Genomic DNA, 14,516 nt, shown 5'->3' with positions numbered 1-14,516 from the left:
GGAGCAACAGATTTTTTTCTCCAAACCCCCTATATGCTTAATAGATGCCAACATCTGAACCTGATGAGTCCAGTCAAATTAGGTGTTTGGAGACTTAAATTGCATAAATCTATCAATCCAATGAGATTTACACACTATATACTTCATTATTTTCTCTTTAGGTATTTCTGCCCATGCTGAGATGCTGCAGTTTGAGGGGACAGAGCTGAAACTGAACCCTACCTGTGCTGTCTTCATCACAATGAACCCTGGCTATGCAGGACGCTCTGAGCTGCCTGACAACCTGAAGGCATGTAGAGCACCTAATTCATGCAAAGATTTGCCTTGCATATGGATTGTGTTTACATTTTGTCATTCCCAGAGGAAAATAAATATATATAGCCCATACAGTATATGTATTCATTATGAATTTGATTCTATACATATTGTGCATTGAAAGTGTTTCTATAATGTCTCTTTATTTCTTTCTGTCACTGTTCACTTGTGTGTTTGTGTTCTGTTTTATTTGAGCATATAGTGTTTGTTCTGTTTGTGAATGTTGTGTAATTGTCTGCTGCAGGCTCTCTTCCGGACAGTAGCTATGATGGTGCCAGACTATGCTCTGATAGCTGAGATTGTGCTGTATTCCTGTGGATTTGTCAGAGCACGACCGCTCTCAGTGAAGATTGTAGCTACGTATAGACTGTGCTCTGAGCAGCTCTCTTCCCAGCACCACTATGATTACGGCATGAGGGCTGTCAAATCTGTTCTGACTGCTGCAGGGAACCTGAAGGTAGGACCTGTATTTCCAAAAAAATGTTTATCATCATTTTATAATTTAAATATTAAAAAAAAAAATAATATGCTTTAATTTGCAGTCAAACGCATATATATATATATATATATATATATATATATATATATATATATATATATATATATATATATATATATATATATATGCATAATTTGAGGACTTTTAGGCCTTACATCTAAAATATGTATTACTGTAGATAATATAAAATCTGTTAATTCAGCATAATTTAAATAAATAAGTCACAAGATAACTACTTTGTGGTGTTTACAGTTGCATTTCAAATCATGGCCCTTTATTTGCAACATTCGTGGCCTGAATCTATGATGATGTTATTTGAAGAATCAGATTTAATTTTGTCTTTGAATGTGAAAGCCTTTTTTGGTTTGATTTAACATCTCATTTCATTTAGTAGCTAGATGTTTTGGCTCCTGCTGCTTCTGCTGAGCCACTGTTTCTGAGCACTTCATAAACTTGTTAAAGCTATTCTGAATGACTCCCAACTGCAATTGGCTCAGTTCCTCTTCGCCTGCCACTGTTATCAGCGCAGAGTTACCAAGGGTCAGAGGAGTGAAACATTTCCACTTCATCTCAATTCCCATTGCACGCTCCACTTTTCGCCGGTGGATCAAAGCCAAATGAATCTGACATCGAATATAAATAGTGTTCACGCTCAATTCAGCGTTCTGGAGAATTGCAGATCTGTGAAAAACACAAATTCTTGAAACTGAGAACTTTGCTAAAACCTGTGTGGCCCTAAAGAATTAAGGGCTCCAATCAGTACACCTCTCTCTCCCTCTTTCGTCATTTCTAATTTGTAAAGAACAGAATGTAAGGAAACATGATTTCAAACAGCACATTTTTCAGATTGAAATGCCAATACAAAACTGCAGGTTTCGTGTGTTATACTATAATTCCGTTTGATTGCTAGACAGGCAGTCAAAGCTTGTGTACAGAGCACCATAGAGTATGCTGACTTCAGTATGAGCAGATCCCCTGAAGCAAGGCCAGAACACAGTCATTTTCATGTTCATAGGTGGCCCTACCTGAGCTCATTCCTTGATCTTTGATTTATTACCGTTGTACCGATTTTCCCTAAAAGCATATTTAGTATGCACGAGGGAATATGTTCAAACAGCTGTCATTTTCCAACACTGAGAACAGCGGTTCAGCCATAGGCCCTCAGAGAAGACAGGTCAAAGGAACAACTGCAGTGCACACAATATGCCTCGAGGAAGATGAATGCTGTTTTTCCATTTACTCTACTATTCTGATACGATGGCACCATCAAAATAAAAGCCATGTCTCCTGTCAGAGTCACACAGGCCACTCACTCCCTGCAAAGTTTTAGGAGTGGCAGCTGCATTTATTTGGAGGAGTGAAGCCTATTGTTATGTGTCTGTGCTAAATAAAAGTGTTTGACTAACCACGGCAGCAGTTTGGCACTTGTGGGTGCAAATAAGAAAGATGCCAACAGGTACTGTCCAAACTAAAATTAGTGAACAAAGTATTTTAATGTTTAATGTTTTAATGTCCAACAATTTTTAGTAAACATGGAACTGTAAATACACGTTTTCTACGGCCATATTGTGCTTGACAATCCAAATGCTAAAAAATGTACACCTGCATGTGTATGAAATCCTATGAAAACGAATGAGATCAGGCTACCATTTGAACCCTCCCTCGAACCCTTTAGCAACAAAATTTAGGCCCAGTTAGGGTGGAGAAGAAGCAGCACTTTGGTGCACTGATTCTCGCTTCATTTATTAATAGCAGCATCCTTCAATAACAGTTCACAAAGAAAAGCATTCATTGTATTGTGACAGATTAAATGTACATCATGTCACTGAAAATAGAAATTTAAGCCATGTTTCTAGCATTGGGATTAAGGATGTCACATCAGATTTTCACTACTCCATTCTCATCACCAAAAGATTTTGCAATAACAATACTACTGCAATATCTAGAGAAATGTGAAAATAATGAATGAAATAATGCTGTTTTGTGTATTTACCAAAAATGAATCAATTAATAAAATTAATACAAAATTGGGGGTGGGGGGGTTTTAGTGAGTGAGTTTATTTGTAGAATCCAGTCACTGGCCTAAATAACTAAATATGGTGAATAAAACAGGTCATGCACTCAAGGAAAAAAAGACAAATAAACTTCGTATTTTACTGGAATGTGTGCATGACTGTATGTGTTTATAGTGTGACAATAAGGAGCCTGAAATATTAAAGCCACAAAACCAAATCTCACGGAGCTGAAATAGGCAGAGGAGGAACCTGACCTTGGCAGCTCTCACTCGCTTTTCTCGTTTTGCCAAATTTGAAGAGCGCCTGCTTGTGTCATCTCTGCTGTTCTCACAAATGAATACGCCTGTGTCATTTTCACAGCAATCTTTGCACCATCACACCCGAGACTGCACTCTTTTGCCATCTTGAAATTACTTCTGGAGACAAAGGCATGCTCGGAACCCCTCAGGTCTGAGTTGCAAATGACTGTGATGGTAAAGAATGAGCAAAGACAATGTGGCTGAATGCCACTCTCCCCCTGGAGACCCTGGAAAAGTGACGGCACAAGCAAATCTTTTATTGAGTGTCAAACCTCTTTCTCTCCCTGTGTTTAACATGTCACAGTTGAAGTTTCCAGAGGAGAATGAAGATATTCTGTTGCTGAGATCTATTATTGATGTCAACCTCCCGAAATTTCTGGCTCATGACCTTCCATTATTTGAGGTATAACATCTGTTTTAATATATTCTACATATGCAGTCATTAAAATGTATGTATAATCCTCCAATTAATATTCACTAACTTATCAGTCATTGTGAATCTGTCCAGGGCATCACTTCCGATCTATTTCCTGGAATCAAGCTTCCAAAACCAGACTACAGAGTCTTGCTTGAGGCTATTAATGAAAACAGCGCTAAGATGAACCTGCAGGTCACTGACTTCTTTGCTGAGAAGATCCTGCAGATCTATGAAATGATGATTGTGCGTCACGGCTTCATGATAGTGGGAGAACCCTTTGGTGGGAAGACGGCTGCCTACCGCGTTCTTGCCGCAGCCCTGCATGACATCTCTGAGAAGGTGCTGTAAATGGACTACCGTGGATAAAAACTAGTGTTGCTCAAACCGTCACAGTGGGAGTAGAACTTTCTGCATCCAGCATTGTATGACTGTTAAATAAGATCCAAACTTTTGTTCTTTTATTGACTGTTTTCGAGTGCTTTCCTTTTCTCGTACCCAGAGGATGTGAACTCCCAAAGTCTCAAAGACTCCCACATTCCTCAAACAGTTCCAACTGGATGTGAATTTGTATCACAGTACCACAATACAAACTGCTCTTTTTGCATAATAGAACACTTAAAAAGTCAGTAAAATGTTTTTATAGAGAGGAAATGTGATTTCTTGTGTTTTCAGAGAACAGACAACACATTTAGTGATGGTACGGCTATAAATCACTGCAGTGAAGCACATTCATACACATGCTAATATGATGCAATTGAGAACAGTGCTGCAAAAAAGTTGTGGAAGTGCTGTGTTCTAGTATCAATCAAACTTAATCTGATTTGAATGCAGAGACTGATGGAGGAGAACAGGGTTCAGATCACCGTTATCAACCCAAAGTCTATCACTATGGGCCAGCTGTATGGACAGTTTGATCCTGTGTCCCACGAGTGGTCAGATGGCATCTTGGCTGTCAGCTATAGAGCATTCGCCACTTCCCAGGTACATTTACCAATACAGTCATCCTATTTGTCCATTTATTCATCCATACATCTTTCTGTCTATACCTCTATCCATTCATCCATTGATTCATCTCTCCCTCCCTCCATCATCCATCCGTTCTTTAATCCATCAATACATTCATCCCTCCCTCCTTCTATGCATCAGTAATATTATCTACTTCTCTATGCTCATCTGTTCATCCATCCATCCCTCGCTTCATCACATTTAGTGCACATTGCGTAAGATTTAGTAAAAAGTAATAATGTCTCTCCATGCTTAGAAAACTAGTCTCCTGTCAGAGTTTAGTCACTACTAGATCCATAAATAGCATTGAACATTAAATGCACTGCCTTCAATCTAAAGCTATCTCTACACAAAGAACATTCACATACAGTAGTGCTGTCTGCTTGAAATCTGCAGCTCTCTTTCTTCACCATGGTAACACTAAGCCTAAGTCTGTGTCATCTGTTACCCACTGACTTTAATGTCGTTCTACCCTCATTTACAAAGGATTAGAAATTGAAGCTTTGTTTCACCGGCTTACAATAGAAGTGTTTACATTAAAACAGTTGTTGGCAGAAGACATGGTAGAGCATTGTCTTTGGCTCAGCAAGAAGGTGGGGAGCGAACCTAGATCCTCTAATAGCTGTAATTGAGGAATAAAACGGAACATAATAGGAGCAGACAGGTGTCAAATGTTTGCTTCCAACTTAGTTTCAGATTTGATTGCCGCTGTTTTTGCTGGAGGCCATGAAGACATGTTACAAAATTGAGGTCGTTTTCGTGGGAAAAACTACGGGTAGAAAGAACTAGGTTAAAATTATCCAATCATTTTAAGCTTAAACAAATGTGAGAGTGTTGAAATTTTAGAATAATTATTTTTCTTCTATTTGAGAACTGTTAGTTACCCTCATTTTTAAACTTAAGACATCCAGAACAACTTTTAGAAAATGATAGGAAAAATGGTGGTCTACAGCAAAAAGTATTATGCCAGTGAGCTCTAATTTTCCACGTGGTAAAAAAATAAATGATGTGCAGTTATATCTATTTTACTGAAACACAGCCACAGCACACACACACAGCAAAATTGAAGTTAGATTGTTCGATATGAGTCTGAAGTGACTTCCTGCTGCCTCCCCACCAGAGTCCTGACAGGAAGTGGCTGATTTTTGATGGGCCTGTGGACGCAGTGTGGATTGAGAACATGAACACTGTACTGGATGACAACAAGAAGCTCTGTCTCATGAGTGGAGAGATCATCCAGATGTCCCCACAGATGAGCCTTATCTTTGAGCCCATGGACCTGGAGGTGGCTTCACCAGCCACGGTAAGATGACCATTTCAGTGATAGCTATGTGGTTCAGCAAGATTCGTGATCACAGTGAGCATGCATATTTTCTTCTGATACCGCAGCAGTCGAGATATGCATGTCACACTCAGCGGGCATCTTTTAAAAAAAACAACAAAGTCAACATATGACAATTAATAGTAAATACAAAATGTAAAAGTATACAGTCTGCAGCACTATTCTGAAGCTTAAAATGAAGCTTAAATCATTTGTTCCTTTAATTTATCTGAGAGGTTACTCTGTGTTATATTGTGACATCCAAGCCGGTGTTTCCAGTGTCTCGTCTTTGCAATCCTATGAATTTATGTCAGTAGGAAGAAAAGTGTAGTGTGACCTCCCCTTTAGATTGTGCCCCTACGATTATAGTGAAATTCAAACTTTTTTTTTTCTTCAATTTTTAATATTCTGCTTTGCTCTGGGGCTCATACAATGGCTGTAAATGTTTCCAATTTAGTTCATAACAGCCTCAACCTTTTATAAAAGCCTCTTTGCAAGGCCTCCATTACATGACATGACATTACTGTGACAGGCAAAGATCAGTAAGATCGAAAGACTGTAAGGATCATGAATCTTATAAAAAAAACAATAATAATAATTCATCCACTTGTTTCTAACTTCAGGATCGCTTCAGCAGGCATTTGCAATACATTCCAATAATATGTGGCTTTAATATATTCCACCTACAAAGGCAAACCTACATTGCACAAATGTATTTCTTTTCAATACAGTATCAAAATGATGAAATTTGATGAAAAAATCTGCACATTTCCCAATGCATTTTGTTTTATCTTTATCAGACAAGACATCTCTGAGGCTACCTTTGATGTTTTGAAAGAAAGAAAGAAAAGAAAGTAGACCATCAAATGAGATTGTTGTTGTCATTCAGTAAACCTGTCAAAAGAGGACTTACCAATTCACTGGCAATACCACGCTTTCCCCCCCTCTCCCAGCCTACTCAAAAATGGCATAATGGCATGTCGCTACTGAATTTCTTTTTTTTTTCAGAAACACCAACGCGATTTCCTCCCCTTATTTATCTCAGTGTCTTCTCCTAAGATGGCTTTTTATCTGACAGAGATTTTTGCCTCACACATTCCAGCCTGAGGAAAGGTTCCTATCGTTGTGGATCCCAGCTTTTTCTGGCCCAATGTGGGAAGAAGGCTCTGATTCAGAAGAATGGATGATGATGACAGAGATTAAACAAGCATGTTATGGATAAGGAAAGAGCTTGTGTGTGTGTGTGTGTGTGTGTGTGTTTGAATGTCTGCATGTTTTTTTGTGTTGTTTGCGACTGTCACCAGATCAGATCAAAGTAGATGCTGGAGACAAAGCCAGAGGGACAGAGTGAGACAGAGATCAAATTTGTGTGAATATCTTGTCTCGCTTTGACAGAAAACGAAAGAGGCCTGGCTATAGCATAAACCATCTCCCTTTGGCCCATATCTGTCTCTGGCAATTTCTGTCTTGCTCTCCTCCTTTTTATATATTGATGCTTGACTCATATGTCCTGCTGCAAACTAGACCAGAGTTCAATGAGGATTCAGTTGAACAAGCTAACGTGCTCTCGAGGTCATGCTTGGCCCAGATGTCTCCTCTGGCTCAACACCTGTGCATAAGCGCCCAGTTTGCAATTCACTTACACCTCTACCATTCACATGGGCCTTTCGTGGGAGCCACTTTCCGACAGCTGTTTCCATCTCGTAACCTTGATGATGTGCTATTCATCAAATTATTAAGCACAGAAGACCTTTATCTTTATGTGTAACCCAGTGCAGCTGCTGTGCAGATGAATAAAATGCAATTTGTTTGAACTATGCGCCATTCCAGATGGCTAAGCAATATAGAAAATGTTTTGTACCCTTTGGAGTTGTTTCCACATCCTTTAGGAAGGACTGGTGTGGAAATGAGTGCTGTTTGCTTGTTTCTTGATATTTACAAAAGTCACGTAGTCAAATGTTACTGTTCAGAAGTTTGGGGTCAGTATGATTAAGAAATTAATACTTTTATTCAGCCAGAATGCATTGAATTGATCAAAAGTGACTGTAAAGACTTTTACATCGAAATTTCTGTACATCAAATACAAAAATGTATAACAGTTTCCACAAAAATGTAGTGTATCTGTTCTTTTATCAAGCTGGGACGTTACTGCTTTCTGTGCAGGTATCTCGCTGTGGTATGATCTACATGGAGCCTCACATGTTGGGATGGCGGCCTCTGATGCTGTCTTGGTTCAACACTTTGCCGTCTACTCTGAGCTCCATGCACAAAGACCTCATCACTGGCCTTTTCGACCGCATGCTGCCAGCATGTCTTCAGCTCATCCGCAAAGGCACTAAGGTACAGCTGTAACTATGCTGCAAATAATGAGGAGTGCTTTGCCGCAGAATTAAAAAGGCATCGTTAATTAATCTGATATTAAATTGCACATTCATAAATTGTTATTTTTCTCATTGACAAATTATTTCAGCCACTTCCCTATTCTCTTAAGCTCAAAATAAACCCCTTTAGGATGATACAAGACCCTTCAACTTTGCATTGGGTACTGATAGCCTTGAGGTTTATTTTGTGATGACGACTGTAGATCATTAATATTTGTGTTAAATTGTCTGAATTGTTTCCTCCCTGTCTTTTTCCTGGTCTTACTAAAATATAGGTAAAGCTGGAAGCAGTGGTACTACAAAAAAAGAACTCCATTAGTTTTTATATGACATAATTATTACTCTGGAATGAATATGAAATTCTTGCATGGTCTCAATTAATGACAGACATTACATACAGCATTTTCTTTCCTAATAATAACATGCTTCTGCAATTAGGGGTTCATTTGTGCTTGCATGCAAGCATTGAGTTCTGAAAGGGATAAAGCACTAATTATGTGCTTTCTTTTTTTTAAGTGCTAATTTTCTTGACAGTCCTGTTTTGTCTCTTAGTGCTTACACTGAACTTTGATTAATACAGTTTTTGGCTGACAAACTAGCACTTTCTACCACTCATTTAATGCAACATTTCTTCAAACCCTTTTTTGTCATTTTTGTCTTGCCAGCTATTATTTATTATCTCACAGTGCAAACCAAAATCACAGCATGTCTTGCGTACCTTTAAGATAGTCTTGCCCAGTATAATGGCATACCACTAATCACTTAGCCACGGGTTCTTAGTCCGGACTAATGGAGTGTGTTTTGTGTCGGCATTCAGGAATTATCTCCTACTTCCAACACGAGCCTGGTGAGGTCTCTGATGAATCTGATGGACTGTATGATGGATGAGTTCAGAGAGGAGAGCCAGATGAAGGGGATGAGTGAGAGAGATGTGTGCTCCTGGCTTGAGGTAAGGAGATAAAAAGTAAAAAAGATGAATTGTGGAATGTTGGACACTCAATGCTTGCAGCTTTCCCTATGTAGCAGAAATCAATCCACACTTCTGCTGAGCCCGCACCGAGGCAGTTCACTAACAACCAAGCAAAATGTCTTTGCAAACACAATGTAGTAGCGATGTCCTAGCAACCATCCACAACACCTTGCATCATGAAGGTTTGGTTTGCAAAGGCACCACTTACATTTTCATCAGAAATGTTCAATATCTAATTGTGATAAATTAGTATGTGCTGGAATTTTAATATGCATTTGGAGAGGGTGTACAAGGTTATAAATACATTGGAGACATGCCATATACTGGATATACTGTACTGTCCATATCTCATGGACCTCATCTTTTTATTTCAATTTCATCTCATGGCTAATGAATTGAAATGTAGTTTGTTTAGTCCTCACAAGCATGTACGTTTTTTTTTTTTTTTCAGTTTGTGTGGTCCACTGCAAAGTTTTCATATTAATTGTTTCTTACAAAAATCTTCACTTTAGTGCCCTGAAAGGTCATCTCTTAAGCCAAAGGCAACTTTTGCCATTTTTTGTGCTGTCTGAAGTCTGTCAATACTGTCTGCATTTCTCCTCTAAAGGTAATAATCTTTCTCCACCTGCTCCTCTGAGACGATGATCATATCAGTAGGTCAAAAACTGCCAACCTAGACGGAGAGTCTCATTGATTAGCTGGTACAGGATCAATTCGTAGAAAGTCTCCCTCCGCCCAGATAGGAATGACATTATTAGCTTCCTCCTAGTTGGTCATCAGAGTATTGCACATTCTTAAAACTTTTTGGCTTGTTTGTTTACACCAAAAGAGCACAAAGCATTTTTGCCCCAAATCAACTGTGTTTGTATAGATTGTCATTGCTGTAGCCGATTGATCTGAAGGAGCAATTGAGTTTGTAAAGGAATATTTTTGAATAATTGATTGGATTAGTAGCTCTGGGAAGGTCAGCTGTGGGTCATAGTGATTAAAAACAACAATAGAGGAAGTAATGATTTTGAAATTGTATTAAAAACCCAATATATGATAGTATCATATCATAATGATACCTAAAAATGGGTTTATCAGAGGACAACATTATGATGTTACTGAGCTGTTTGTTAGTCAAATAAAAGTGCCACTAGCTTTGACCCCTCCTGTTCCATGCAAACATTGTTTTTCTTTCTTTCTGTGTAGGGCATCTTTGTTTTTTGCCTTGTGTGGTCAGTCGGGGCCAGCTGCACTGAAGCAGGAAGAGTAAAATTCGATGGCTTGGTGAGGGAGATGCTGGAAGGTGGTCTTAGTGAAGAGACGCGCACACGCCATGGAATTCTGGAGCACGTGGAGCCTCCCGCCAAGCAGCTGACGGTGCCTTTACCCACTGAGGGCACGCTCTATGAATACCGCTTCCTCAAAGAGGTCAGGAAGTTTCTTCAACACACTTGGGTGGATACAGTATGTAGCGAGAAACAGATTGGGCTCTTCTGGGAAGTTTTTTTTTTTTTCCTGTCCTAATTTTTGGGGCGTAATTAGGGAGCTGACGTGAAATACTTTTTCAAAGTTGATGTCCTAATATGTGAAATACTGTACTCCATCTAAATCTATTAATGCCTGCTTCCAAACGGCATTCTGTTAACTCTTTAATAATTACTGTACATTCATCTCTTAAGTCCTTATATTATATCAGTACATGGATTATTAGTCATTTAAAAAAAATCAAAGGACGATTTAGAATAAAGCATGGTTAATTGTTGTATATAGAGTCAAAATGTAGTAACAAGTTATAGGACCTAAGATATACCCTTTTTTATCAATTCACATCTATTTTAAACTAAAGCCCATTTATGTGTTATGTCACAAACCATTTGATGAAGAGTAAAGGATCAGATTCATATATATGTTCTCATATACTGTATATGTGAAATCATTTTAAAGAAGTAATAATACATTTTATATATGTAATAGTAGATTCAAAATTTATATCATTGCAATAATTATTACATATTGCATCTATAGTATCTGTATTAATTCGAATTATCTCCACTTTCCTGCTGCTTCTCAAAGATGGTTTCCCAATTTGGCTTTCTAGAAAGCAAATTGTGCAACTCTAATATCCAGCCTGGTTTAGTATTAAAATGCCATCTTGGCTAGCTCTATATTTAGATTACATTCAAAGTGTAAAGTCAACCACTTAATTCCTGGAGCTTGAGGCATGTGAATTTGATTCTTTGTATTTTTTGTCCTGAAATCCTAATAAGCAAATTCACTCTTTGCTGAGGAAGCACACCTTCCTCATCCTGAATGAGGTAATCTGTCTTATTATTTGTTGTAAATCACAAGCTTTATCTCTGTGTAATAAAACTTCAGGCATAACCTGGACTAATTTGCCAATTTCATGCCTCATTAAATGCTGAAAATGTCATTTATTAGAGAAGAAATGGATTATCCATTGCTTACATTTTTCTTCTGTAGATAAAAGCCTTTTTGTTCTGAGCAGACAGGACCATGAACAAGCCCATAATTATTTTGTGGTCAGTGTAAGACATCTACAAAAGAGTGCACCATGAATAGATTTCAAAGGGTGTCATAATGGTGGAATTGAAAACAATGCAGTGTTAATATACAGTACACTGTTGTTTAAGACACACAGAAGGACAGGAAAACAAAACTAACTACTGAAATTGTTCTTTATTAAAAAATGATTTACATGAACAATGATACTCTAACAGGGTCCAGGCAGATGGGAGTTGTGGACTGAGGAGCTGAAGGCTTTGCCCCCCATCCCTAAAGATGTGCAGTTCAACGAAATAATTGTGCCTACGGAGAACACTGTGCGCTACACTGCTCTCATGAAGCTGCTCATCACTCATCAGAAGCCCACTGTCTTTGTCGGCCCCACGGGGACTGGCAAGAGCGTCTACATTCTAGTGAGTGTTTCAGGGTTTTTCCACTCAGGATTCAATTTAGAATAGGGCTGTCAATCCTTTAAAATTGTTATGGAAATAATTACATAATATGTTCATTAGTTAATAAAAATAATGGCAAACACACAATTGTAACACTTAAATTGTATGAAATTAACACATTAAATTTTGCATTGCATTCTGTGATATATTTTATATTTCCTGCATAATTTTGATTGTGCCATGAGAATTTACTGCAGTTCAGAGCAATGTAATGATTAAAACTCAGTTCAGCATTAATTTGTTCAAATTAGCTATGTTTTTATCAAAAGTTGCGCATTTAACATATTCACAAAATGAGTATCAATAGTAAAGTCAAGCAAGTGCCACTGGTGCCCCCATCCAAAATAAAATAAGTGCATGATGCAAGTGTCTCTACCTACATTCCACATTGCCCAGCTGAGCACGAAACCTTTAACATGATCTTGAATGTGTGTGCATTCAAGGATGACTAATGATAAATCAGTCAATGGTTCAAGACCAGCTGTGGTCCACCGTGCTTCCCCACCCCCTTTCCATAAAAGCTGAACACACTCAGTGCTGTTATTTTGGTCGGTGGCATGGTTAGAAAGTCAAACAGCTTCATCTATTACCGGAATCATTATGCTTTTGTTTTAAATACACATGGATGGTATCAACACAAAGAGTTGAAAATAGACTGCGCCATAGACCAACTCAAACCTGGTCTAAAGTCTGACGCAATGTTTTTTCTTTGTTATTTAAAGAGCGTACATGCTGCTTATTAAACACAAGGATGTACAGCAGCACACAAACATGCCAAATATTAAAAATTAAAGGATTACAGTGCATAAGATTTTTTTGTCTAAATATACAGTATATATATGCCTACATGTCATAATGGAAAGTCATCACATGCATCAGAATTAGTTTCATCTCCGAGACGTGTTCTGTCTTTGCATTTGCCAAATTCCACCATGTAAATAGCAAATCCATCATGGCACGAGCGCAACTGGCTCTTAAAGGGAATGGAAGGTGAGACTCTGATTGGTTTATTGCACGGTACGCCCAAAAAACACCCATTACTTATTAAGAGAATAGGGACAACCCATTTAGACCATGCGCCTGTGTGCGGCAACCATTTTTCCATCGTTAAAATAGCAAACTTTACACTTTACACTTTGCGTTTAGATCGTTAAAATACAGCCCAAAATCTCAGCCGTCACAACGGTGATGTGTGCCAGACTATAGTTTGGAGTTTAGAGATCTCATCTTGTGTTTTGAAAAGACTGAAGAAACTGAGTAATGTTGTTCAAACTCCACATTTATTTTAGAACTAGTTTTAATAGGATTCTTTCATTCTTTCTAGTCACTTACCCACTTACTTCACATGTTCCCACTCTGCCTTCTCTTCCTGTTTAATTTTTTTCACAATTTCCCCCTTGTGATTCTCTGGCAAAATTATGAAGGACTCTAAAAGTCTGCATGTTTTGAGTATGAAATGCCTGCAGGTGCCGATGACTTCATCACTCTTTTAAAACGTGAATATTAAATCATCACTCTTCACACTCTGCCACGTGGCTCTTTCACAGAGTTTAAAGGAATGAAAGAAATTGTATGTGTCAGGCTTAAGTGGAGCAGCTCACAGGCTCCTCAAAATATAATGAATGAGGTCTCTCTGAAATGTGCATATATTTACATTAATTAGTTGACATGTGGCTGTTTCATAATACGAGCTTTTATGTTGGTTGTGCATGTTGTTGATTTTCATCCTTGAGGTCAACTGTTAAACTATAAAGAGATATAATTCATCCATATTGCAATGTTTTTTAGCACATATTTAGTTATTCAGTTTGCTTGCTACTCACTTATTTGAAATGCAAGCATAATTATGTCAGGTGCAATGGTTTTATAAAACTGTTTTATAGACTCATGTACATCTTACAGCATCTTTCTTAATGGTGGTGACAGGTTCATAGTTGAAACAGTTTTCTCAACACTTCTAAAGGTTGGAAGTGTTGATAAAAGAAAAACGGAAATCTGTGCTAACTAGAGCTAATTAAGTGTCTCCACTTCTCCCACAGGACTTTTTGCTGAATCATCTGGAGAAGGATGTGTACAGTCCTCTGTTGATTAACTTCTCAGCCCAAACAACAGCAGCACAGACCCAAAATATTATTATGTCTAAACTCGATAAGAGAAGGAAAGGAGTGTTTGGTCCTCCTCTGGGAAGAAAAATGGTAATACCCTTATGTTATTGGAGTAGTTATGATTAAATCTCAATACATTTTTACTAAGAAATCCTTCACAGAATTTCAAAAGCCATTAATGACCATAATGCGTGCCCAAAATTCGAACTGCAAAGTGAAAATGAG

The 14,516-nt window shown here is 38.1% G+C and overlaps 1 protein-coding gene across 1 annotated transcript in view; it reads left to right on the top strand.

The window, feature by feature from the left end:
• The window catches only part of LOC113082485 (dynein heavy chain 7, axonemal-like), a 67,257-nt gene that overhangs the window by 22,739 nt on the left and 30,002 nt on the right, over nucleotides 1-14,516 (top strand). Inside the window, 11 exon segments of the mRNA XM_026254112.1 lie at nucleotides 162-289; nucleotides 560-772; nucleotides 3,433-3,531; nucleotides 3,637-3,885; nucleotides 4,378-4,527; nucleotides 5,672-5,854; nucleotides 8,036-8,212; nucleotides 9,071-9,202; nucleotides 10,418-10,639; nucleotides 11,950-12,147; nucleotides 14,226-14,381. Of these exon segments, the coding sequence (XP_026109897.1) occupies nucleotides 162-289; nucleotides 560-772; nucleotides 3,433-3,531; nucleotides 3,637-3,885; nucleotides 4,378-4,527; nucleotides 5,672-5,854; nucleotides 8,036-8,212; nucleotides 9,071-9,202; nucleotides 10,418-10,639; nucleotides 11,950-12,147; nucleotides 14,226-14,381 (1,907 nt within the window).

This window comes from Carassius auratus, unplaced genomic scaffold, assembly GCF_003368295.1.
Source record: "Carassius auratus strain Wakin unplaced genomic scaffold, ASM336829v1 scaf_tig00036306, whole genome shotgun sequence".
Lineage (NCBI taxonomy): Eukaryota > Metazoa > Chordata > Actinopteri > Cypriniformes > Cyprinidae > Carassius > Carassius auratus.
This window is presented reverse-complemented; position numbering and strand designations above follow the sequence as displayed.